Source organism: Canis lupus, chromosome 36, assembly GCF_048164855.1.
Source record: "Canis lupus baileyi chromosome 36, mCanLup2.hap1, whole genome shotgun sequence".
Lineage (NCBI taxonomy): Eukaryota > Metazoa > Chordata > Mammalia > Carnivora > Canidae > Canis > Canis lupus.
In genome coordinates this window covers 21,772,514-21,800,037 of record NC_132873.1, presented here as the reverse complement: position 1 = coordinate 21,800,037, position 27,524 = coordinate 21,772,514, and the positions used below count along the sequence as shown (strand labels likewise).

The 27,524-nt window shown below is 38.4% G+C and overlaps 2 protein-coding genes across 2 annotated transcripts in view; one reads left to right on the top strand and one right to left on the bottom strand.

Annotated features, from left to right (window-relative positions):
- Window positions 1-12,090, bottom strand: part of FTCDNL1 (formiminotransferase cyclodeaminase N-terminal like) — a 57,298-nt gene extending 45,208 nt beyond the window's left edge. The window contains 2 exon segments of the mRNA XM_072812655.1: window positions 8,408-8,475; window positions 11,606-12,090. The gene's annotated coding sequence lies outside the window, so the exon portion shown is untranslated.
- A 393-nt stretch (window positions 12,091-12,483) lies between these two features.
- C36H2orf69 (chromosome 36 C2orf69 homolog) lies at window positions 12,484-26,648 on the top strand. Its single transcript, XM_072812709.1, has 2 exons — window positions 12,484-12,908; window positions 23,364-26,648. The coding sequence occupies exons 1-2, from the start codon at window positions 12,570-12,572 to the stop codon at window positions 24,186-24,188; spliced, it is 1,164 nt and encodes a 387-aa protein (XP_072668810.1). The 5' UTR covers window positions 12,484-12,569; the 3' UTR covers window positions 24,189-26,648.
- The last annotated feature ends 876 nt before the right edge of the window (window positions 26,649-27,524 follow it).

The following is a 27,524-nucleotide window of genomic DNA, read 5'->3' as shown; positions in this document are numbered from 1 at the left end:
TTTTCTTCACATGTCAGGAATAATGACATTCCCCACTTCCTCCACCCAAAAATGTCTAGACTGATATCTGAGGTTGGTGACAGTGTGGGGAATCTGGGACACTAAGTCAACTGGGCAGTCATATTGAAGCCTTGAACAATGGTGACCTGTAACATGGTAGCAAACAATGGGCATTACTGTTGCCTATTGTAAGAGGATGACAAAGGAAGGAGCCTAATGAAATTTTTAAAAAACTGAACTTATTTTCAAATTGTAGATTTGTGTGCCTTTATTCCAGAAAGATATTTTTACTGGGTATAGGATTCTAGGTTGACAGTTCCTTTTCTTCAGCACTTGAAAAACATTGTTATTTCCTTCTGACTCCCATGTTTCTGATGAGAAATTTGCTATCATTTCCCATTGTTTTTCTCCTATAGATAAGATGTGTTGATATAAAATGAACAAACCTTTTAGAATCTCTAGAAGTAAGAGAATTTTATTCAAGCCCAAGTTAGGACAGCTGCAGGGGATACACAAACTTTCCAAAGAAAAGAGTGCTCCTGCAAAGGAACATTTGGTGTAGGGTTATATACATCTTTTTACATTGAAAAGTTACAAATTGGGACGCCTGGGTGGCTCAGCGGTTAAGCACCTGCCTTCAGCCCAGGGCGTGATCCTGGAGTTGCGGGATTGAGTCCCACATTGAGCTCCCTGCTGAAGCCTGCTTCTGCCTCTGCCTGTGTCTCTGCCTCACTGTGTGTGTCTCTAATGAATAGATAAATAAAATCTTTTTTTAAAAAGTTACAAATTATTAGACAAAGGACACTTCAGAAAGTTGCAGACCTTAAGTTTCTAGTATATGTAGGGATGTATGACTTAGACAAGAATCAGGAAGTTTCTTTCTTTTTCTTATCTTTTGTGTTCAGAATACTCCTTTTTGGTTATGTAAACAAATCAGATGTACAGTGTGTACTTGGGGCAGAAACAGACCCCATGCTTTGAGGTGTGGGTAACCAGCTGTAGAGTTTACCTGAGAACGGAATCTCATTACCCTTGGCACACTGAGGATACTTAAGGTCCTGAGCTTGCATACTGACTCTTGACCCTATTGTTCTCCAGATATAGCTTTTCTGCTCCCCGTCCTTGAGTTAATAGCCTCTTATACATCATATGGCATGATTGTAAAGTATTGTGTGGGACAATTCTTTTACTCTTTGATGTAAAAATGTTTTTCTCTGTTTCCCAAACTTAATCATTCCTATAGCTAAACAAGTAGATTCATGATGATTATTATCTGCTAGCTCTCTTAATAATAGCTGGATGAGACAAAGCCTCAGGGTCTGAGTGTTCTCAATCCCCCCCACCTCCAGATTGAAATTCAGTTTCTTCATATCATCATCTCCAACTATCTTGGCTCCATGGCACTGAAATTTTGTTGGGTCAATTTGACCTTGGTTAATGTTAAAGGAGCCTAGGCGTAGGGCCCACAAACATTAGAAGTTGAAAATTTCCTTTATCAGGTATCAGTTCTTTTTCAATGCTGTCAAGATTTTTCCTTTGTCTTCAATTTCCACAAGTTTAACTATGATGTATATTGGCATAAATTCCTTTTGCTTTATCCTATTTCAGGTTCATTTCAGATTCTTGAGTCTATAGGTTCTGGCTCTTGCTAAATTTGGGAAATTTTTAGCCTTTATTTCATTAACTACTTTTAAAACTCTGCTTTCTCTTCTCCTCCCAAACTCTAATGACATGAATGTTAGATCTTTTGTGAAAGTCTCACAATCCCCCATGGCTCTGTTTATCTTTTTCAGTCTATTTTCTCTTTGTTGTTCAGATTGGGTAACTTCTATTACTCTATACTCAGGTTCACTGACTCTTTCCTCTATTTCCTACACTGATTTTGAGCCCATCCTCTATGGCTTTTACGTAGGTTTGTTGTTTGTTTGTTTGTTTGTTTGTTTTTTGTCTTTAGTTTTCTTTTTTTTTATTTTTATTTTTTTATTTATTTATGATAGTCACAGAGAGAGAGAGAGAGAGAGAGAGAGAGAGGCACAAACATAGGCAGAGGGAGAAGCAGGCTCCATGCACCGGGAGCCCGACATGGGATTCGATCCCGGGTCTCCAGGATCGCGCCCTGGGCCAAAGGCAGGCGCCAAACTGCTGCGCCACCCAGGGATCCCTGTCTTTAGTTTTCTATTGCATTGTTGAGACTTTCTTTGTTGAGGCTTTCTATTTTAAATTTTTTTTTTCAAATGTGTTTATAATTGCTTGGTGAAGCATTTTTATCATTGCTGCTTTAAAATCTTTACCAGAGAATTCTAACACCTCTGATATTTCACTGTTGGTATCCATTATTTGTCTTTTTAAATTCAGTTTCAGATTTACCTCATTCTTGGCATGACAGGTAGTTTTCAAAAGAAACCTGGAATTTTTCGTATTATATGATCTGTATCCTTTTTAAATTTTAATTTTTTTTTTATTTTTTGTATTTTTTTATTGGAGTTCGATTTGTCAACATATAGTATAACACCCAGTGCTCATTCTGTATATTATTTAAACTTTTGGTTTTAAACTTTGTCCAATATGACTATAGCAGGGGAGAAGGTTATTACCTTGCTACTGCCGTGTAGTGATAGAAATCCAGATTCCCTGCTTGGCCTGCTTTGACAATGGATGGGAGGAAGAGCTTCTCATTACTACTGGGTATAAATAGATGTTCTAGCTCTCCACATGGCCTATAATGACACTGTGGGCCCATTGTTGAGACCATTATTGCTGGGCAATGGTGAAAGTCCTGACTCTCCCTATCCACTGACAATGTAGGGGAAGGAGAAGGCTTACTACTGGTGATGGAGATAAAAGTCCAGGCTCTCTACTTGGGCTTCTCTGACACTATGCAAGCAGGGGTGTCGAGGCACCTCATTCAACCTGAGGGTAGAAGTCTAGGCTCCCCACTCAGCCTTTGCTTCTTGGGTGGCCCACAGTTTTTTTCTGTGATACTTTGCTGGAGTAGAGCAATTATTTTTCTCAAAGTTTTAAGCCTTGCCAGGCCTCCCCTTCCCTCCTGCTTTGTTTGGCAACAGCAGCCTTTTCTTGAAACAGTTGTTTGTGCCTACAGGAGTTTCTAAGTTGCTGGATTCTTTAACTTTAATTCTGTAATATATAAGGCAAAAAGAAAACCCAATATATTTACCATCTTGTTATTCCTTGACTCCCAAGGTCCCTAGCTTGTCGTCATCGTCGTTGTCGTCTTCTTCTTCTTCTTTTCTTTTTACCTTTCAGAGTCATCTTATATTTTATAGATAATGGCTTAGCTAACTCTACTTCACTTTTTATTTTATACCCCTTGTGCTTAAGTTCAAAGATCTCTGAATCCTAATACACCTAGAGTAGAGTCTGAGTATAGCTGTCTTAAAATATGTCCACAAGACTTTAAGCTGTATTACAAAGCTGTAATCATAAAGACAGTATGGTACTGGCACAAAAACAGACACATAGATCAATGGAACAGAATGAAGAACCCAGAAATGGACCCTAAACTCTATAGTCAACTAATATTTGGCAAAGCAGGAAAGAATATTCAATGGAAAAAAGTCTCTTCAACAAATAGTGTTAGGAAAATTGGACAGCCACATGCAAAAGAATGAAACTGGATCACTTTCTTACACCATATAAAAAAATAAACTCAAAAATGGATGAAAGACCCAAATGTGAAGCAGGAATCCATCAATATACTAGAGAAGAATTGATGCAGCAACCCTTTTGACCTTGGCTGCAGCAACTTCTTACTAGGTACATCTCCAAAGGCAAGGGAAACAAAAGCAAAAATGAACTACTAGGACTTCATCAAGATAAAAAGCTTTTGCACAGCAAAGGAAATAGTCCATAAAACTAAAAGGCAACCTATAGAATGGGAGGAGATATTTGCAAATATCTTATCAGATAAAGGGCTAGTACCTAAAATCTATAAAGAATTTATCAAACTCAACACCCAGGGCGCCTGGATAGCTCAGAGGGTTAAGCGTCTGACTTTGGCTCAGATCATGAAGCCCCTGTGTTTGGCTCCCTGCTCAGCAGGGAGTCTGCTTCTTCTTCTCCCTCTGCCCCTCCTCCCAATCATACTCTCTCTCTTTTTCTCAAATAAACAAATAAAATCTTTAAAAACAAAAACAAAAAACCCCTCAGTACCCAAAAAGTAAAAAATCCAGTTGAGAAACGGGCAGAAGATATGAACATTTTTCAAAGAAGACATACAAATGGCCAACAGACACATGAAAATTGCTCAAAATCACTCAGCATCAGGGAAATACACATCAAAACCACAATGAGATACCACCTCACACAGTCAGAATGGCTAAAATTAACCACTCAGGAAACAAGAGATGTTGGTGAGGATGCAGGGAAAGGGGAACCCTCTTACACTGTTGGTGGGAATGCAAGCTCATGCAGTCATTCTGGAAAACAGTATGGAGGTTCCTCAAAAAGGTAAAAATAGAACTATCCTTCAACTGAGCAATTGCACTACTAGTACTTACACCATAATGATTTGAAGGGGCACTTGGACCCCAATGTTTAGAGCAGCTATGTCCACAATAGCCAAAATGTGGAAAGAGCCCAGATGTCCATCGATAGATGAGTGGATAAAGATGTGTACATATATATAATGGAATATTAGTCAGCCATTAAAAAAAATCTTGCCATTTGCAATGAAATGGATGGAACTAGAGGGTATTATGCTAAACGAAATAAGTCACTCAGAGAAAGACAAATACTATATGATTTAACTCATAAGTGGAATTTAAGAGACAAAACAGATGAACATAGAGGAAGGGAAGGGAAAATAAAATAAGATGCAAACTTAGAGGGAAGCAAACCATAAGAGAATCCTAAATCTAAGAAACAAACTGAGGACTGCTGGAGGAGGGTGGGTAGGAGATGGGATAACTAAGTGATGGGCATTAAGGAAAGCACTTGAATGTAATGGGCACTGGGGGTTACATGCAACTGATGAATCACTAGATTCTATATCTGAAACTAATAATACAGTATATGTTAACTAAATTGAATTTAAAAAACAAAATAAAATAAAATACGTCCACAAGAGCATTGACATTCCTTCAGAAGTAAAGCCTAATTCTCCTTCCCTTAATTGTGGGCTAGACTTAGTGAGTAGTTTTTAACTAGTCTCCCTCCTCTCCAGCTCTATGCAACCACTAATCTACTTCTGTGCTATATAGATGTGCCGTTTCCAGATACTTCATTTAAATGGACTCATACATTATTTGGTCTTTTATAACTAGCATTTACCATTTACCATAATGTTTTCAAGGTTAATCAATATTGTAGCATGTATTAGCACTTCATTCCTTTTTATCACTGAATAATATTTCATTGTATGGATATATCACAGGTTATTTATTCATTCATCAGTTAATGGACATTTTGGTGTTTCCCCTTCTTGGCTGTTATGAATAATGATACTGTGAATATTTGTAAACAAGTTGCTAAGTGGATATGTTTTCATGAGTATATACCTAGGAGTGAAATTTCTGGGCCACATGGCAAATCTATGTTTACCATTTGGAAGAACTGTCAAACTGTTTTCTCAAACACCTTCACTGTTTCTATCAGCATTGCATGACATTCCAACTTGTCCACATGACTACCAACCCTAGTTATTATCTGTATTCTTTATCATAGCCATCCTGGTGGGTATAAGGTGGTAACTCTTGGGCTTTTGATCTGCATTTCTCTCTTGGCTAATTATGTTGAGTATTTTTCATGTCTTGATTTTCCATTTCTAGATCTTCTATGAAATATCTATTTGGATCCTTTGCCCATTTAAAAATTATTTTTAAAAAAAAAAATTTATTTGAGAGAGAGAAAGGGAGGGAGGGAGAGAGGGAGAGAGAGAAAGAGAGAGAGAAAGAGAGAGAGAGAAAGAGAGAGAGAGAAAGAGAGAGAGAACAAGTGGGGAGGGTAGAGGAGGGAGTAGCAGACTCCTCACTGAGTAGGGAGCCCAATGCAAGGCCTGATCTCAGGACCCTAATCAGGCCCTGATCCTCATGACCTGAGCTGAAGGCCGATGCTTAAACAACTGAGCAACCCAGGTGCCCTGTTATTTGTCTTTTTATTGGTAAGTGGTAAGTATTCTTTGCATATTCTCTATATTTTAGATGCAAAATACAAATTCCTTATGAGGTTCATGATTTCCAAATATTTTCTCACATTCTGTAGGTTGCTTTTCACTTTCTCCTGGTGCCTTTTGAGCCACCAAGAGTTTTTTATTTAGATGAAGTACAACTTATCTATTTTTTTCTTTTGACTCTTGTACTTCTGGTGTCATATCTAAGAAGGCTTTGGCTGATGAAAGGTCATGATTTACTCATATTTTTTTCCTAAGAGTTTTATAATCTCAGTGCATACATTTAGGTCTGTGACCCATTTTGAGCTAGTTTTTATGTATGGTGTAAGAAAAGGCTCCAGCTTTATTCTCTTGCATGTGGCTGTCCAGTTACCCTAGCACTACTTGTTAAAAGACTTCTTTCTTCATTGAATTTTCTTGGGACCCTTGTTGAAAATCAATTAACTATAAATTTAAGGTTTACTTCTAGACTCTCAATTCTATTCCATTGGTCCATGTATCTCTCCTTATGCCAATACAACACTTTTTCTTTTTTTTAAGTTTTATTTATTCATTAAGAGACACAGAGGGAGAGAGGCAGAGACATAGGCAGAGGGAGAAGCAGGCTCCATAAAGGAAGCCCGATGTAGAACTCCATCCCGGGACTCCAGGATCACGCGCTGGGCAGAAGGCAGGCGCTCAATCGCTGAGCCACCCAGGCGTCCCAGTACAACACTGTCTTGATTATTGTACCTTTGTAGTAAGTTTTGAAAGGGGGGAATTATGAGCCTTCCAACTTTGATTTTTTTTTTTTCAAGACTGTTTGGCTATTCTTGGTCCCTTGCATTTCCATATGCATTTTAGGATCAGCTTGTACATGTATGCAAAAAAGTACAGGTGGGATTTTGATAGGGATTACACTAAATCTGTAAACCAACTTTGAGAGAATTGCCATCTTAATAATATTTTCTGATCTACAAACATGAAATGTCTTTCTATTTATTTAGGTTTTCTTTAATTTCTTTCAACATGTTTTGTAGTTTTCGGGATACAAGTTCGTCATCTTCTTTGCTAAATTTATTCCTAAGTATTTTTCTTTTTGATGCTATTGTAGATGGAATTTTCTTGATTTCACTTTTGGATTGGTTATTGCTAGTGTACAGAAATACAACTGATTGTTGAATATTGTTCTGGTATCCTACAACCTTGTTGAACTTGTTCATTATTTCTAATAGTTTTTAGTAGATTTATTAAAATTTTCTATAAATAAATTAATGTCATCCGCATGGTTTTACTCCTTCCTTTCCAATCTGGATGTTTTTTATTTCTTTTTCTTGCCTGTCTGGCTAGAACTTCCAGTACAGTGTTGATTGGAATGGCAAGAGTAAACACTCTTATCCTCTTCCTGTTCTTATAGAGCTAACATTCAGTCTTTTACCACTAATGATATGAGCTTTTCATAGATGTCCTCTATTAGGTTGAAAAAGTCCCTTTCCCTTCTATTTGATAGTTTGTTGAGTTGTTGTTGTTGTTTTAATCATGAGAGGGCACAGGATTTTGTCAAATGCCTTTTCTGTGTGTATTAAGATGATCATGGGGGACACCTGGGTGGCTCAGCGGTTCAGCATCTATCTGCCTTTGGATCAGGGCATGATCCCAGGTCCAGGGTTTGAGTCCCGTGTCGGGCTTCCCACCAGGAGCCTGCTTCTCCCTCTGCCTGTGTCTCTGCTTCTCTCTTTGTGTCTCTCATAAATAAATAAATAAATAAATAAAATCTTAAAAACAACAAAAAAAGACGATCATGGCATTTTTGCTTTTTATTCTTTGGTATGGTATATAATGTTAATTGATTTTCAGATGTTAAATCAACCTTGCAATCCTGGAACAAATCCTTTTTTTTTTTTTTTTTTTTTGGTGTATTTTGTATGTTGCTCAATTTGGCTTGCTAGTATTTTGTTGAGGATTTATTAAGTTTTTAATTGATATTTCATAACTTTTTAATAGCGGGTAAAGTATAATATATGTAAGAAGAGTTAGCTAAATCATTGCATTTGAGGGTTCATTGAGTGTTAAAGATAATCCATAAGGTCTTGATATGTTGTGATTGGATTTTGCTGAAGCAATGGATTTTGCTGAAGCATGTACTTAAATCATATGCTACAAGGGCAGTGGAAAGAGTGTCGCTTAGCTAGCAAAATTAGCCAAAAAATAAGCTTTCAAATCCCCACATGCCTTTATTCTGTAATCTTGTTTTATTAGGCATTTTGGGTGGGGGCAAAATTATACACTAGAGTTGCATACCTCATCTGAAGCCTGCTCCTTTCAGTGTCCAATTCTGGTACAGAAGCTTATAAAAATACGCAACACACCTGTCCAAAGCCAAGAAAAACGGAAAAGAATTAAAACATAATTGGAATCTTTCGAAGAATATCAAATGGGATCCAATCCAAATTCAACGAAAAAATTTTAGGGGCACCCAGGTGGCTCAGTGAAGTGTCTGCCTTCACCTAGGTCATGATCCTGGAATCCCAGGATCAAGGCCCACATCAGGCTCCTGATTAGTGAGGAGTCTGGTTCTCTCTCCCTCTGCCCCTCTCCCTGCTCCTTCTCTCTCTCGCTCACTCCCTCTCTTTCCCAAATAAAGAAAATCTTTAAAATTAAAAAAAATACTAAAAAAAGAAAAAACTTTAAAAATCTTGCTTTCTTCACTCCTTTTCCATTCAGTCTCCCATAGGAACCCATATATAAGGTCTCCTTCCCACCTCCCCCACCCCCATTCTCTGCCATTCTGTACCCATTCATTTTATCTTTTAGGAGAGAAATTGCACATTTGTGGCCCATAGGCCAAATCTGGTCTATGCCTGCATTTAATTTAATAAAAAATTTTAAAATAAATTTAATTAGTTGGCAAGATTTATAAATTAGGAAATGACACAGAAAAATCTATGTATATGATTTCCTTTGAAAAATTTGAATTTGGGGGAAAAAAAAAAGAAAAATTTGATTTTGTCAAAACCTATTCGACATTTTACCACTGGATGGCAGTGAATAGTGACTGTCTCCTTGGAACATGGTATGTCCTCTAATTTGCTGTAGTCTTTACCACTCCCTATTGTATTACACATGGCCAAATTTACTATTTATGATACAGGCTTAACCTCTGTAGATATTGGGATTTATGACCTTTTAATGCTATCCTTTCCAATGTATGTTAATTACATTCTCTCAGATTCATTCCAATTTTGCAAATTTTTCTTATATTGAATAGTGTAACAAAAGCTCTGAAAGCCCCATAGGATCTTTTGAGCGTTGTCTACTGTCTGGAGATAAGCTGTGGCCTTTTGGGCCCTTTAAGTATATTAAAATTCCTGTGGACACGTCCATCTGAAAAAAAGGAGGGGTAAACTCAAACAACTAGTTACACTAACTGCATATATGCAAGACCTTTTTCAGGGAGAAAAGCCCACCTCAGAGAGTGAATAAAGGGGAAAAGTGCTGGGCAGTCTGTGCCTGTCGTTGTTAGAAAAGTAGTGATTTACAATATTGATCTTCCTGGAAAGGAGAAGAGGGGATGGAGAAAGAAAACAGGTATTACAGTAATATCAATAGGACCTATGAAAAGCAATTACAATGTCAATGACTTAACATAAATGGCATGTATACCTCAACTGATGAGATAAGAGCTATCATTTTCTCTGGAAGTGGCTACTAAAGGCTCATGTAAATCCTTGACTGTGGGGGAAAAAAATTGTACTTACTTCAGTGTTTCTTTACTCTGACCTTCAAATCTTTATTTGTATTTCTTAAAGACCTCAATTATCTTAAAATGACTGGGACAACTTTGTAGTATTTAATATTTAACACAATTAACCTTCTTTATAAAACACAAGAACTCGCCATCCTCTTCAATAGTGACTGACTCAAAAGGTCAACCTAAAAACAAGACTATAAAAATCAAAAGCTACATTTGGAATATATGTATATGGGTTTTTGGATTGTATTTCAGTAATCCTCTACCTAACAAGAAAATGTAACAATATATATGTGATTCACAAAATAGAGTGAAGATTGGTTTCCTAAACATGATTACATATTCATCATTATATACTTGGCCTGTTTCTTTTTAACTAGTAATTGTTAAAAAGCAGATCTACTTAGTAATAATTAATTTTTGATTGCTTACACTATTATGATGTCAGATGGAACCTAATAATTTGGACCACTGTAGGTTAGTATATTACACCTAGATGAATTCACTAAATATATATAATAAAATTATATTTTATCATTTTTTTCAGTTGTGTTCTTACTTCAAGACTGTCTGGGATTTTTTAAAAAATTAATTATTTGAGAGAGAGAGCGCACACAAGTGGCAGAAGGAGAGGGATAAGCAGACTCCCTGAATGCAATACGGGGCTTGATCCCAGTACCCCAGACCATGACCTGAGCTGAAGTCAGACACTTAACAAACTGAGCCACCCAGGCAAGCCCCGCCCCCGCCCCCGCAAGACTATTTTAAAATTTTTGATATGTGGAGCAAAGAAAACAGTGTGTATACTTCAATACATACATATATAGACTCAGAACAATTAATAATACGAAGTGCCCAGTTTGTCAACACAAAATGAATAGTCTTTTAGAATTTCTCAAAGAAATGAAGAGTTTTGTTCCATCCCAAATTAGGACAGCTGTCCAGGAGCACAATCTTCATAAAGAAGAGAGGGCTCTAGGGTCGCATGGGTGGCTCAGCAATTGAACGTCTGCCTATAGCTCAGGGTGTGATCCCAGGATCCCGGGATCAAGTCCGGCATCGGGCTCCCTATAGAGAACCTACTTCTGCCTCTATGTCCCTGCCTCTCTCTGTGTCTCTCATGAATAAATAAAGTCTTAAAAAAAAAAACAAAAAAGGAGAAGAGAGGGCTCTAAGGAAGGAACATTTGGTGTAGGATTGTATACACTGTTTACATAAAAAGCTACAAATCACTAGATAAAAGACGTTTCTGAAAGTTACAGACTTTATCTTAAGCTTTTAGTACACATAGGGGCTGCATGATCTTAATGTTATGGGAACCAGGGACATGTTGTTTTTGTTTTTTTTTTAAACTCCTTTATGTATGAAATGCTGCTCGATTGATTGATTGATTGATTGATTTTTTAAGTGAAGCAGATGTACAAGGGGTGCTCAGGACAGAAACAGAGCCCAAGCTTTGAGGTTTTTGCTGACTCTGGCAAATGTTAGATGTAACATTTCCCCGGGGAGCCCATGAGCAGGCCCACAAACATTAAAAGTTGAAAGTTCCCTTTAAGTTATCAAGTTCAATTCCTGATCTATAGTAAGGCATCGTCAGTACATGGCGGCCATAGCTATTATAATTCTCACCGCTATTGTCTCCTATAAGGCTCCTTAGGGTGCCTCGCCTCACAAACAGCTACATATATGGAGGAGCCGTCCTCCTCCCATCTTTGGCATACACTTGGCCAAATCTTACTCCTACACACCTGGCCACAGACGGTTGTTGGACGTCTCATCACTTTCCTACTGTGCAAAGTGGTTTTTGGAAGCTCTAAAATAGCAGATCCCGGGCAGCCCGGGTGGCTCAGCGGTTTAGCGCCCCCTTCAGCCCAGGGTGTGACCCTGGAGACCAGGGATCGAGTCCCACGTCGGGCTCCCTGCGTGGAGCCTGCTTCTCCCGCTGCCTGTGTCTCTGCCTCTCTCTCTCTCTGTCTCTCATGAACAAATAAATAAAACCTTAAAAAATAAGATAAAAAAGAAATAAACTAGCAAATCCCGTTGGCTGCAAACACAGCAGGAAATAAACGCCTTTGGCCCACTTTAGCTGTCCCAGTCCATGCGTCCTGTTCCCCCACCTCCAACCAAAGGTGCGTTAGATAGATTTCGTATCTAACCATCAATTCCCATGAACCTAGAAATCTTGTCTATCTACAATGAAAACTCAAGCTTGTGAGAAAAGGGAGATTCTCTTTCTTTGGGGCTCCAAGAACTATATATTAAAAAAAAAAAAAAAAAACAACACACCTCACCTGAAAGGTGAGCCTACAGAGACGGGAGCACAGTTTACTGAAAACCCTACCCAGCGACTGGACCCACTCCAGCTGCGGCCCCTCCTTCGGAGCCCGGAGCTCGCTCCCTCTTCCTTGGCTCTGCTCCCGCCCTGCCCCAGGCTGCCGTTCGAACTTCCCGCGCAGCAGAACCTACCAATCAGGAAAGCCTTCCCTCGGGCCACGCCCCCTCCCCAACCCGCGGGAGCCCCGCCCACTTCCTGGCGCACCCCTCCCGCCCCGACGCACGCCGCGCGCGCGCGCACGTCGGCCTGTGACGCCGCCGCCGCCGCCGCCGCCGCCGCCGCCGCGCCCCGTCCGGCCCGGGACCGTTGGGCGGCCCGCCCGGGTCCCTCCCTCAGGACCTCCCCCCGCCCCTGAACCGCTCTCGCGGCAGCGACCCATGTGGGAGTTCAGGCTCCTGCGGTCGCCGCCGCCGCCGCCGCTGCTGCTCCTGCTGCCGCAGCTCAGCCTCGGAATGGCCGCGTCGCGCTCGCAGGCCGGAGCCATGAACCTGGGCGGCGGCGGCGGCGGCGGCGGCGGCGGCTGCGCACGGGGCTCCCCGTTGGCCGCGGCGCGCCGGCCGCAGTGCGTGCAGCTGCCCCCGGTGCCGGGAGCCGACCCGCAGCGCAGCAACGAGCTGCTCCTGCTGGCGGCCGAGGCGGCGGGGCCGGCGCTCCCTGGGGACCCGGCGAGGGAGGAGCCGCAGCATCACGTTCTCTATTTCCCCGGGGACGTGCAGGTAGGACACCTGTGCCCTCCCCGCGCGCCTCTGCGAGCGGCCTCAGTCGCCCGGGCCCCGGCCCAGTGCGGGGTTCCAGGCTTGCCCCGAACACGCCCACACGTGCCCTGAGCCGCGTGGCCCCGCGAATCCCAGGGCCCGCCCCTGCCACACCCCTGGGCCCCCCGCTCCGGGAGCCCCGGGAGCCCCGGGGTGGGGGGGAGGAGGAGGGAGGTGCCCTTGGAGGGTGACGACCTCGGGCAGAGCCAGCTGTCCGTCCGTCCGAGCTCGGGGGGGGGGGGGCGGGGTGTGTGCAATCCGAGCCCGAAGGAATGAGGCCGCGCGGTGTATGCATCCACCCCTATAACCTGGCGGCGCAGAGGTGCGCGCGGGGGTTCGGCCGCAGGCAGGCGCGTGGCTTTTCAGATTAACCCAGCACGCGGGGTGCCGAAAACGCTGGCAGTCATTAAAGAGCAAACGAGCAAAACATAAAGCATGCATGCATTAATTAATTAATTAATTAAAATAAAAATTCTAAAGGTATGACCCCCCCTTTTTACTAACTCTAGACTAAAGAGGGTGGGTGGGGAGTAAAAGGGGCAGTAATCGCTAAGCCTGTCAGTATTTTGCGCTCAACCTGAATTCTGTACTTTTTTTTTTTTTTAGCTTTATTATTTGATTTTAGATCTTCAGGCAAATATTCGTGGCTGTCTGGTACTGGGAAAGCTGGGTCTTAATTAAATTATTATTATTTTTTTTTTATTGGAGTTCGATTTGCCAACATACAGCGTAACACCCAGGGCTCATCCCGCCAAGTGTCACCCAGTCACCCCAACTCCCCCTCCCCCTCCACCACCCCTTGTGCGTTTCCCAGAGTTAGGGGTGTCTCCCATGTTTTGTCCTGGGTCTTAATTTAGGTCTCCATGCAGAGCTGTGTTGTCTAGTTTGGCGGCCGTCCCGTCAGTTAGTTAGTTAGTTGTACGTGGGCCGTTTGGTTTGCATTCACGAAATGCAAAATCCAGGCGGGAGCGTCGCGCCGACGGCGTCCGCAGCGCCCGGGGGCACCTAAGGTTTGCGGGGCCCCGGTGGGCAGTGTGCGAACCCGGGGCGTTTCCATCGTCAGAGCCAAGTTCTGTCGGGGGTAGTACGGGTCGGTGTGTGGACAGGGAAGCTAAAATGTTGGCCAGCTGGGTTTCTCACTCCCTGAAGCAGTAGTAGTAGTTTGGTTTTGAGATGGATGCTTCAGACTGATGGAGTCGCAAACTTTGTGCTCTGTGTCAAACGACGATGAAGATGCATGTAATTTTTTTTTCCCTCTTATCCTTAAAATAAGGAACCGGTCTCATTGACTGCTAATAGAAACAGTGACAAAAACAAAAACAAACCCTAGTATTTAGATTGCAGAGTAGGTCATTAATCCTCTGGTGCTCAGTTTGGGAGAAAACAGCGTGACATTACTGATATCGGCTTCCAGAGATTGGAGGAACAGCTACTATGTGCATCTATAATGATGATGATGATGATGATGATGATGATGATGATGACGACGACGAACCTTTGTTGAGAGTCTGCTAAATATTTATAAAGTGTTACATCCAGAAAACAATACAAGTCTTCAGATAAGGTCTAAAAAAAAGTGCTGAATACACTTAGTGTCATACCTCACCTTTTTTTTTTTTTTTTTTTTTTTTTTTTTTTGGTGACATCATCCATTTCCTTATGTAGCCTGAGATTCCATTAGCTTTTTGGACAGTGATCTAGTGTTGCTTTACAGAGAGTGTATGAAATGCTTTAAAAACCCAGGTCCTTTAGAGAAGAGTAAGATAATGCATCAAAAGGCTTTAATGCCAAATTGCCTAGGTTTGAACCCTGATTCTGCACTTTTTAGCTATGACATCTCTGGCTAATTTCAGCTACCTCAACTATAAAATAGCAATAATAATTTATAGGATATCAATGAGGACTAAATACGGGAATTCCTCGTGAGTAACAGTTCCTTCTCATCTTTCTGATGACTTTTTCAATTATTGGGCTACCCCAGTGCTCGGCTTGTGGACTTTTCTCCTCTACCTTTATCCCCGTAGTGATTTCTTGGAGTCTTGTGGTTTTACATTCCACCTGTACTCTGATGACCTTGGATATTTGTATAACTAGCCTAGAGAGGTTCCTGGAACTCGAGACTTACCGGTTGCATGTACAGTATTTCCTTTTGGATATTTAATAGATACCTCACACATAAAATCTCTGCATCTTTGCTTTTAAATCTGTTCTTCCTGCAGTTTCCTCATCTCGGCTAATGGAATTTTTTTTTTAGTTGCTCAAATTAGAGATCTTGAAGTTAATCTTTTAGTAACCTCTCTTTTACACCTCATACCTCGATCAACAATTAAAGCTGCTTTCCCTTCTAAACCTAAGTGATCAGAATAACCAGTTTAAAAGTAAGTCAAATCATGCCACACCACTGCTGAAAACTCTCCAGTAGCTTCCCATTACTCAGAGGAAAAGCCAGAGTACTCTTGAAGAAGGGCTCTTCACTATCTTTATCTTTTCCCACTCTTGCTTGCCTTTCTCCCTTTTCTGTCTACTCTGCCCTAACAGCGTTCTTCGTATTACTCGGGGTAAGCACACTTGACCTCAAAAGCTTTGCACATATTGCCTGGAACAATCTGCCTACAGATATCTGTGGGATTCATTACCTCACCTGTTTTGAGTTGCTCAAAAGTTGCCCTCACAGTGAGGCCTTTTCTGATCATCCTGTATCATAATCACATGTATACATACATGTGATCCCTGTCAGCTTTCCTCTTCTATTTTACCCATTTCATTTACTGTATTATTCATTTCGGTTTTTGTCTGTCTTGCAACACTACAATGTCAGTTTCATGTCTGTTTTCTTCACTAAGTATCTCTGATGCTTAGTGATTGGTGTTCAGTGACTGGCATGTAGTAGGTGTTCAGTAGATAACTTGTTGAATGAATGAATATATGTAAGTTGCTTTGAACAGTGCAGGAAGTGCTTGATAAATCATAGATGGCTATTGTTATATGAAATGCTTTTGGCTCACATTTCTTCATATCTTTGTACTTGATTTTTTTTTTTTAGCCTAATGTTTATTCGTGTGAAATTTACCCTGTTAGACACAGCTCATCTTATTAGTATATCAGTTCTTTCATAGAACCATTATTCTGGTTTGTATCATATATTAATTAAATAGGCATTCTTTCAATATCTTTATTTTTAATTTGGATAAATACCGAACAGAATTGGTCCAACAGAACTTTGTAGGGTACCATTAGAAGCTTTACTTCTTGTTGATACCGATTTGTTGTTTGGTATCAATTAGATCTGGTTGCCCAAGTAATTTTAAATTTTAATTACCATTACTTTCTTGATGTTCCTCTTGCAATCATTTTTGTTGGTGTTGTGTGTGGTTTTTTATTCTATATTTGTTATTTTCTCATTTGAATTAACAGGTGAGCTGAGAACATAGTAATTCATATTTCTTTAAGTACATTGATTTTTTTTTTTAAATCCAGTAATGATTTTGGAGGGAACAGAAATCAGGATTTTTTTAAGGAGGCATTTTCCAATTTTCTTGAGTTATCTTGCTTTTTAAAGCTTCAGTATAAAATTATACTTATCTCTTTTTTTAAGTATAAGCTTACAATTTGATGAGTTTTGACAAATGTTAAGTTATGTAACCAACACCATAATCATGTTATACAACATCTCCATCACCCTAAAAAGTACCTTTGTGCCCCACTTCTGTTGGTCTCTTTTCTCAGCCATAGGCAACGACTGATCAGCGTTCTTTCACTATAGTTTTGCCTTTTCTACATTTTCATTAATTTGCAATCATAGTATGTAGTCTTGTGTCTGGCTTCTTTCACTTAGTATATGATGCTTTTGAAATTCATTCTTACTATTGCCTGTATCATTAGTATGTTCCTTTTTATTCCGAGGTAGTTTTCTGGTGTATGGATATATAATTTGTTTACTCATTCAGCACTTGGTGAACATTTGGGTCATTGCCAATTTTACCTTTAAAAAACCTGTTTTCCTAAAGACTAGGATATAGAGATGACCATGCCCTAAATGTATGTCCTGGTATGTCACGCCTTACTACTCATACTACTACCACACTCGCAACACTTCTGAAACCTATTACATGGGTTTTTCCTCCTACCATGTGATGCTCTGCACACCAGCTGGATATCCTATAACTCAATTCTGACAGTATCTACCCCGAGTTATTACATTTCACAAGTTAAGGGCTCAGTCCCACAAGACTGCACCCCCATTTCCAGCGCCAGTCAAAAGTCCCCGGTTGTCACCTGTGCTCCTGCAGACTGCCTATAAATTGGGGTTGCCATGATACCCTCCTTAGGTTCAGTTAATCTGTAAGAGTGACTTATGGAAACAATTTACTTACTGTTTACCCACTTATGAATGGATATGATAATGGATGAATATCTCGATGGAAGAGATGCATAGGGTAAGGTATGTGGGAAGGGGTGCAGACCTCTCTCAGTGTAGCACTCCCCTAGAACCTCCATGTATTCACCAACCTAGAAGTTACCTGAACCCATACTTTGGGGATTTTTTTATGGAGGCTTCATTGTACAGTCATGATCAGTCATTAACTCCCATTTCCAGTCTCTCTTTAGAGAATGGACGGTGAGACCGAAAGTTCCAAACTTCAGTCATGTCTTGGTTTTTCTGGTTGACCAGTTCCTGTTCAGAAGCCCACCAAGAGTCACCCCATTAGAACAAAGGTGTTCCTGTCACCTGGGAAATTCCAAGGGTTTTAGGAGCTCTGTGCCAGGAATATAGTTGTACTTGCTCTGCTGTAGGAATAATCCACCTAGCTTGAAACTTAATCATGAATGTCTCCGAACTGTTGTAGACACTTGCATGTTGTTTTCCTAAAGATCTTTGTACCTTTAACTTTAGTAGCTGTATGGGATAGGCCTGTAAGTTTTTGCAGGTCAGCAAGCATCTAACTGTGAAATAAGAACTCCTTAATCTCTCCCAAGAGATTCTTTTGCCACCTGCCTCATTGGTGATGTGGAGAAGCTTGCTCCCTACATGCCTCCCCACCGCCCAAGGGGAATAAGCACATTGCATTCCCAATTGAGATAAAAATTCTTGAAAGAAAGCACTCTCTTCCCATAGTCTTTAGCCTTTTCTGTAGACTGGCCCTGGGTAATAGCCTGAGTTGCAGAACCAGTTTTGGCCACCTGTCTGCAAGTTCTATGGGGATGTCTTGTGTTTCTTTTTGGAATTTGGGAGTATTTATCCATTGTTTTAATGGATCTGGGTTTTGACACAACAGTAACAATACTATTTTTATATTTTAGTGCACACAATTCCTTTGTATAAGCATGTCCCCCCTTTGATCATGTAACTTAGGGCTAATCAAAGAAAATACCAAGTTTTTAGATTTACCTATGTGGTAGAGACTGAACTGAGAATTACAGAATCTTGAATTCATTTTGACTCATTAACCAAATAACTGTATAATAGAAATAACTATATAGTTTCTAGGCCCTCAGTTTCCATAGCTATAAAAAGGATTTAGCTGAGCTCTTTGAGATCTAAGTTCCTATTTTAATTTTATATCACAAATCTGAATATGCCGAGGGCAGTAGCAGCATCCATAAAAAGCTAAATGATAGCCTCCTCCTGGGAGTAAATATTTTTTAACATATGAAAAGCTATTAATGAGATTATGAACTGTAAGAAAGAATTGAGTATCTGGGAAAATTCTCAAAGGACACAAACACAGAATTAACAAAAAAGAACATTGTCAATAAACATTGAAAAATATTCATCCTTCTTAGGAATCAAAACATGCAAATTAAATAAAAAGTAAGGTATTTTATCATAGTAGTGAAGGTTTTAAAAAAATTAATGTTAGTAGCCCCTGTGGGTAAGGATGTGGGTAAATTCTTGTATACTGTCAGTGAGAGTGTAAATTGATATTAATCTTTTTGATGGGAAGTCTAAAAATTGTGATGCAAATCTATATTTATTGATATGGAACCATGCCTGAAATATATTGTTAAGTGAAAACTGGATGCATAAACTTGTTGAGGAAGAAGTAAGAATGCTGTCTAATATATGTATTTGTAAATGTGTATACTAGAGAAAACTGGAATGCTAGACTCAAATTTTAATGATTATTTCTAATTGGTGGTTTTATGGATGGCTTCTCCATCTTCCCTTCTACCTTTGTATATAGACTAAAGTTTTTTAGTGAATTTTACTTCTATCAGTTTTAGGTTTTTTTTTTTTTAAAGATTTTATTTATTTATTCATGAGAATACACAGAGAGGAGAGAGAGGCAGAGACACAGGCAGAGGGAGAAGTAGACTCCAAGCAGGGAGCCTGATGTGGGACTCAATTCTGGGACTCCAGGATCAGCCCTAGGCTGAAGGCAGCGCTAAACCGCGGAGCCACCCGGGCTGCCCAGTTTTAGTTTTTTAATAGAAAAATATTGTTAAAATTAAGTTTAAGACTGTACATTAGAAAGTAAATCCCCTTTTCATACCAATCTCTCCAGTCTCCCATTTCTCTTCCTCAAGGCTACCACTGTTGCTGATATATGTATTCTTCCAGAGACATTCTATGCTGATGCAAACTTTTTTTTTTTTTTCTTCTTAAGATTTATTTGAGAGAAAGAGAGAAGGTGCTAGTAAGGGAAGGGGCAGAGGGAGAGGGAGAAGCCAACTACCCACTGAGCGTGGAGACTGACATGGGGCTGAATCTCAGGACCTGAGCTGAATCAAGACTGGGAACCTCAGGGGATCCCTGGGTGGCGCAGCGGTTTAGCGCCTGCCTTTGGCCCAGGGCGCGATCCTGGAGACCCGGGATCGAATCCCAAGTCGGGCTCCCAGTGCATGGAGCCTGCTTCTCCCTCTGCCTGTGTCTCTGCCTCTCTCTCTCTCTCTGTGTGTGACTATCATAAATAAATAAAAATGTAAAAAAAAAAAAAAGACTGGGAACCTCAAATGACTGAACCACTGGGGACCCCACGAACTTTTTTATTTTAAAACACAAATGGTAGCGTAGCTTACAGGGGTTTTTTAGCCCTTGTTTTATAACGCATGTTGAGTACTCATAGACCTGCCTCATTCTTTTGAAACAAAAATAAATAACCTTATACATGTTTATTTATGCATATATGCAGTTATATCACTGAGATAAATTCCTAGAAGTGGAATTACTAGGTCAAAAGAGAAGTGCATTTAAAATTGTTCAGCATGTATAGTATATAGTGTTATAAATAAAGGAAAATCACAACTCTGTTTTTCTTTCTCTCATACTCTGTAGACTCTACTTTCAAAATATATTGTCTGACCACTTTTACCACCTTAATTTTTCTACCACTCAGTGTTCAAGCCACCTTGTCTCCTCAGGATTACACTTGTGTAACCTCCTGCTTCAACTCCTGATCCTTCAACATAGGAACAAGAGTAATCCTTTCAAAACAGAAATTACATCAACCCTCTGCTCCAAACCCTATCAGAGCAAAAGCCAAAGTTCTCACACCTCCCCCTCTCCCCAACAATCTTTCTGACCTTGGTGATCACTTTTTCTTTTTTTTCACACTGCTGGAGCTAGTCTAGCCTCATTGCTGTATCTTGGCTATACCAGTCATGCTTCCACTTCAGGGCTTTTTGTAGTTGCAATTCCTTATGCCTGAAATATCCTGCTTCACTCCCTTGGTTCCTTCAGGTCCTTCTCAACTATCATCTTATTGGAGACCACCCTGTGTTTCAAATAATAATCTTCCACCCTCTCCAAATCCTTGTATTCCTTTTGCCCTGTTCTTTTTATTTTTTTTTTTAATTATACTCCATTGCACTTAACCACCATCTTAATATTTTGTGCTGACTTCTACCCACTTATGGCTATTGACCTTTCGAAAGCTGGTCTAACCAAGGAACTAAATTTTTAATTATATTTAACTTTAAATTTAAACCTGAAAACTGATAGTTCAGTTCCTAGAAAACTTTTAAGTATATTTGAACAACTTGGATATGTGAATCTGCTTTTTCAACTGTAAATTTTATGAAATCTAAATTCAGATCCAGTATTTCCAGTGAAAATTTAGCATCCAAATTGAGATGTGCTGTAGGTATAAAATACACACTGGATTTCAAAGACTTAGTAAGAAAAAGAAATGTAATCATCTCTTACTAGTTTTTTAAATCAGTTACATGTTTAAATTATAATATTTTAGATATTTGGGCTCAATAAAATATATTATTCAAAGTAGTTTCACCTGTTACCTTCTTTTTAAAATGTAGCTACTAGAAATTTTTTTGCATGGATCATGTTATATTTCTATTGAACAGTGTTGCTCTGTTTACTTATGGAGTTGTTTATTGTGTATCTCTGTACTAAATGTGAGCTCTGTGTGGGCAGGAGTTTAGTCTGTTCTGATCCATACTCAATCAGTAGGTATCCAATAAATCTCATAGAATAAATGAATAAATTTGAATGAATTTCTCCCTTTTTAAAAAAAGCTACTGTGAATTAAAATGAAAACAAAATTTATATGCATATCCTGGAACCTAAACAAAAATTTATTAATATATATATAGAATGCTTTTAAATAAACAAGAACCAAATAAAAAAGGACCAAAGTTATGCACAGACACAAGTAGAAATCCAGATGGTTAATAAACAAAATTATAATTTCATTCAAATTTTCAATAAATCCAAATTAGAATAAGCTGTCCTTTGCCTAAGAAATTGAACGAAAAGAAGAGCTATACATACCTTTCTGGAAGATAGCATTGGAGTCTGTATAACTAATCTTAAATTATGAATATTCTTTGACACAATCTTTCCATATCCAGGAATTTATTTTTACTTATTTATTTTAAAAGGATTTTAAAGCTGGGGGAGGGGCAGAGGGAGAGAGAAAATCTCAAGCAGGCTCCATGTCCAGTGTAGGGCTCCATCTCCCCACCCTGAGATCATGACTTGAGCTGAAATCAAGAGTTGGACACTTAACTGACTGGGCCAGCCCCATATCCAGGAATTTATTTTTATTGCTGTAATCTCAGATATATAAAAAGATTTTTCTAGAACGTTCATTGCACAGTTGACCCTTGAACCATGCAGGGGTTAGGGGCACTGACTCCCACACAGTTGAAAATTCACATATAACTTTTGATTTCCCCCAAAACTTAACTATTAACAGCCAACTGTTGACCCGAAGCCTTACTGATACACAACAGAACAGTTGATTCAACAGATATTTTGTATATGTATCATATATTGTATTCTTATAATAAGATAATCTTTTTTATTTTTATTTTATTTTTTTATAATCTTCTTTTTTAAAGATTTATTTATTTATTCATGAGAGACAGAGAGAAAGGCAGAGACACAGGCAGAGGGAGAAAACAGGCTCCAGGCAGGGAGCCTGACGTGGGACTCGATCCAGGGTCTCTAGGATCATGCCCTGGGCTGAAGGTGACGCTAAACCGCTGAGCCACCAGGGCTGCCCAATAATCTTTTTTTTTTTTTTTTTAAGAAAATGTTATTATGGAGGCACCTGGCTGGCTCAGTTTGTCGATAGAGCATTGGACTCTTGATCTCCAGGTTGTGGATTCGAATCCCATGTTGGGTGTAAAGATTACTTAAAAATAGAATTTTTTAAAGATTTTATTTATTTAGTTGAGAGAAAGAGTATAAGCAGAGGGAGAGGGTAAAGCAAACACCTGGCTGAGCAGAGAGCGGATATGCGGCTAGATCCCAGGACCCTGGGATCGGGACCTGAGCCAAAGGCAGATACTTAACCAACTAAGCCACCCAGGCATCCCAAAAATGAAATCTTTAAAAAAAAAAAGAATGTTATTAAGAAAGAGAAAATACATTTACAGTATTATGCTGTATTTACAGGAAAAAACTTACTTGTAAGTGACCTGCACAGTTCAAACCCATGTTGTTCAATTGTTGTACCCAAAATTGAAATTTGGTTGTATCCAAAAAGGGAGGGATTCAGGATAACAGCTTTAATGAGAAAATATTTTAAGGTTTTGTGTTATCAAAAAGTTTAATAAACCAATTTTTATTTTCAGTTAATGTGTTTAGGAATAGGAGATTGTATGTATACTAAATAAAATTTATTTAAAAATATCTAAAAAAATAAAAATAAATAAAAATATCTATAATCCCTTTAAAGTAAGTTTAATTTTTAAAATTTCTACTATGCTATTTAGCTATATCTTATAACCCAGTCTTTTGATAGATTTTAAGTTTAAATTGGGAAATTATTTGTTTAAAATCTTAAGATCAGAAGGTAATGATAGACATACAGTTTTCATTTTTAGTACATTAACCATTGGTCATATAACATCCCAATTTCCTCCACAATAAAAATGGGAAACTATTTTGTGGAAATAATTTTATATAAATATGTATTTAATGCTTGTTTCATCTTTCTTACCTTTCAGAATTACCATGAAATTATGACTCGTCATCCTGAGAATTATCAGTGGGAAAACTGGAGTCTAGAAAATGTTGCCACCATTTTAGCCCACCGGTTCCCCAGTAGTTATATTTGGGTGATAAAGTGCTCGCGAATGCATTTGCACAAATTCAGCTGCTATGACAATTTTGTGAAAAGTAATATGTTTGGTGCTCCAGAACACAATACTGACTTTGGAGCTTTTAAGCACCTTTATATGTTATTAGTTAATGCTTTTAACTTAAGTCAGAACAGTCTGATATCAAAGAAGAATGTAAAAGATTTGAATAAGGACTCCAAAGCATCTAATTGTAGATCCAGTTCTCACACTACTAATGGTTGCCAGGGAGAAAAAGAGAGGACCTGTGAAGAATTTGATGAGTCCACCCTGAGTTTTTACCCACCATCACTAAATGGTGCTTCTTTTACTTTGATTGGATTCAGTAAAGGTTGTGTTGTTTTGAATCAATTGCTTTTTGAATTAAAAGAAGCCAAGAAAGACAAGAACATAGATGCTTTTATCAGAAGCATAAGAACAATGTACTGGCTGGATGGCGGTCATTCTGGAGGAAGCAATACGTGGGTTACTTATCCAGAAGTCCTGAAAGAATTTGCACAAACAGGGATTATTGTTCATACCCATGTAACACCTTACCAAGTGTGTGATCCAATGAGATCTTGGATTGGAAAGGAGCACAAGAAATTTGTTCAGATTCTTGGGGATTTTGGTATGCAGGTGACTAGCCAAATTCATTTTGCAAAGGAAGCTCCTTCCATAGAGAATCACTTCAGGGTTCATGAAGTATTCTGAGACTATAAAAGTATTAATATACTTGTTCAGTGGAAGAGCAGAAGCACTTTGAGTGTTATAAATACAGATAATGAGATATAATTCATAGATGCATTGTCAGTTTTTTTGGGGAGGGCGGGGGGAGGAAGCACACATTCCTAAAATGAGTATAATGTGCAATAGTATTCCTTGCTTGTGAATGTGAACGGTTTTTAATTTGGGTTGGGTTAGAATTAGTTCATTTGAAAAGTAAAAGATGGTTTGTGATAATCCTACAAGGAGAGAGATAAGACCCTTAAGAATGAAAGTTACAATATAGTCCTTATATAAAAGGTCTTGAAAATTGTTGGAAAATTGTTGGAAATAGTTTATTTTCTGAGTAATGTTTGGGATTAATTTTGGTGACGCTAATGGTAATTAGCTATTTGGCACTCAAAACTCCATTTCTCTTCAAGTAAAGCAAAGGCACACTGATGTTTTCCATAGTTTTGGAATTAACTATACCCTGCTTCATATGTTTTGTAAACTCATAGTCATTCTTTAATATGCCACCAAGTATTTTTTTAAGAGTCAAGTATATTTGTTTCCAAATTTCCAAGAACATGCAGTAGTGTATAGTTGGTTTTTGAAAACATTACACTTAAGCACTATGGCTTAATTTTTAATTGACAACTTTTAGATAAGTTATTTTGTAGTTTCTTGACTCCTGACCAAAAACCAGTTCTTTTGGAAAAATTGTTTTAAATTGAACATAATTAGGTATATTGGGTAAAAATATGCTACAGATTTAAAATCTTTTCATCATATCAGTCTTTTGAAAGAGATCAACTTAGGTGAAATAAATGTGTAACACACTATTTGTTACTGCTCTATTGAAAAGGAGACAGATTCTAAAGATCTAACTCAATGTTTCTCCAGAAGTATGATTTTGTCTGCCAAAAGAAAGCAGCTCTCTTTGGCCAAAATGCAAAATTATATTGCTATAAGAAAAGTTACAGGGAAAGTTTGAAGACACAAATGATTTAATTTGGCTCAAAAACTGAATTTGCTTAACACTGCTACATAATTTGGGTGAGGTTTCCTTCTGCCTGTTTTTCTTGACCTAGATAAATACATTTTCAGAAACCCAAGACCTAATGAATGTCAACCAACATTGACAGCTGTGTGATTACAATAAAGGATGAACACTTTTTAATTTATTAAGAATTTAGCTTTTATAGGTCATGAAATAATTAAGCAGGGAAGTAACATTGATGCTTTCAGACTGAAAAAAAGACACTGAAGCTTAATATCTTAATAACCCAGAGGACCTAAATTTATAAAATACAGAATTAAAATGTTAATCTCTTGGTTTCTTCATAGAATTGTATTTTAATGACTATAATACATTCCAAATATTCAGTTATGAGAAAGAATTCTTACTCACCAAATGCTTAAAAATAACATCCCTTAATTCTATAAAGTATAGAATTGTATCACTCAATTTTTTTAAAGGACATGTTAGTTTATATTGCTTCAGTTTCTTTAAATACATGTTTCTTTTGAGACCAAAAATTCCCAACAAAGAAACATGTCAGCCTGATTCTAGCATTTTATTACCTAATCTTAAAGTACCATGATGGATTGGATGGCTTCTTTCAATATTTAACAATCCTTGGTTAAATTCATTTGGTAGTGAATTCATAAGGTAGTGAATACACTAATGAGGGGGGAAGGAAAGGCACTTATTTTTACAGGATTAACATTTGAAATGGAAAAAGTAGGACTTCCTGCAGGATTCATTTTAAAAACCTGAGATATTTAAAAATCTAGGTTCTTTAGCTATCTAGTCATGTGATTGCTTAATTATAATTGTTATATGTTCAGTGAATATTGAGAATAACTTACTGGACACCTGGAACTGCCACTGCAGCAAAACTAGTGTTGAAAGTAGAAGTATTTTTTTGAATGAAAATATATTCCAGCTGATCCATATTCAAATATTTTCAGACTTCAAATTTGTCTTCTCTACATTTACTTAAAACTATTGTAAATGTTAGTGTATCCTTTTAGACTGTGCCTTTGTGTTTGTGTCTTGAGAGTCAACTGAGAAGCCACACAGATAATGTGAAAGTTGTTACCGCCACAGCATGAATGTACAATTGTATTAAATTTAATCCAGAGAAGTCTGTTTGGATGTGCTTTATGTTACTAGATTTGTTAAAACTTCAGATTGTTACTTGGAAGAAAGCTATTTCTTCCACTTTGCCAGTTTAGGTTTGTATGTTTTCATTAATCCTCCATGTTTTTCCTTTCATATGAGCAATGTTGAACCTCTCCTTGTAAATATATTTTTCTCTCCTTTAAATTGCCCCACAAGAATTTCGTATCTTCTGTTAAATTTCTTGAAGAAAATTACTCAAAAACAAGTTTTTCCTTCTATGTGCTAATCATTTCAAGTGTCTGTATTCCTTTTGCTGTCATTAAGAGACTTACTGAGAATATGGTGTGATCTGTTTTTCATTTCATTCATGTAATACCTAAGCACCCAGGGCAAGGGCAAGGGCAAGAATGGTCTAGGCACAGACAAAACAATCCCAAGCATTTGAGTATAGAAATGTGTAATAGACTAAGACTTAAAAGCAAAAATATGAAACCAAAGGTAGTATTCCTAAAATAGCTATTGTTATACTTAAGGGTCCTTAAGAGAAACATGTTTTAGAGGGTAAGATATACATGTAGATAGATGTCATCTGTAAATTCAGGTTGGTCTTTACAATGGCAGAGAGACCTAGCAGTTCTTAGTGGTAGAGACAGGCAGTCACTTAGGATGGTCATTTTAGTATCCCATCTAATGGAACTTTAAAAAAATAGAATATAACTTAGGTGTATTTAAAACACCCAACACTTAGGGACTGTATGCTTGAAACAAGACTTTAAGGTAATACCAGAGATGTGTGGGTGACTGCCAATCTACATTAGTTCTTCCTCACTACATCTGTGTTTTAGCACTGGAGGGAAGGAGTCAGTAGCACAGTTCCAATCCATCCAGACCTGCATTCCAGCTTTCTACATTTTTTTTTTTTTTGTCAACTTAGATTCAGCTTAGATGTCTGTTGGCAACTTTAGATAGGTGAGAGAAAAGCCTCCCTACTAAGGTTCTTTCCAAATGTTCACATAGCTGCTGTTCAAAAGGATAGAAAGATACAAAATAAGCCTTGTTGACTTTATTTCCCTTTTAAAAAATGAGTGAAAAGTTTTAATTACTGAATAAATAGAATTCCAATGTAATTATATGCCTAGACAAACACTGTTAATGTTCACAAAAACTAATTAGTCCACACATGTATTTCAAAAAGTTACTTTGAAAGAATAATA

Bases quoted from the DNA above. Each gene is read 5' to 3' on its own strand.
- C36H2orf69 (XM_072812709.1), top strand. From the start codon at position 12,570: ATGTGGGAGTTCAGGCTCCTGCGGTCGCCGCCGCCGCCGCCGCTGCTG. The intron at 12,909-23,363 runs GTAGGACACCTG...CTTACCTTTCAG, and splicing joins ATTTCCCCGGGGACGTGCAG to AATTACCATGAAATTATGAC.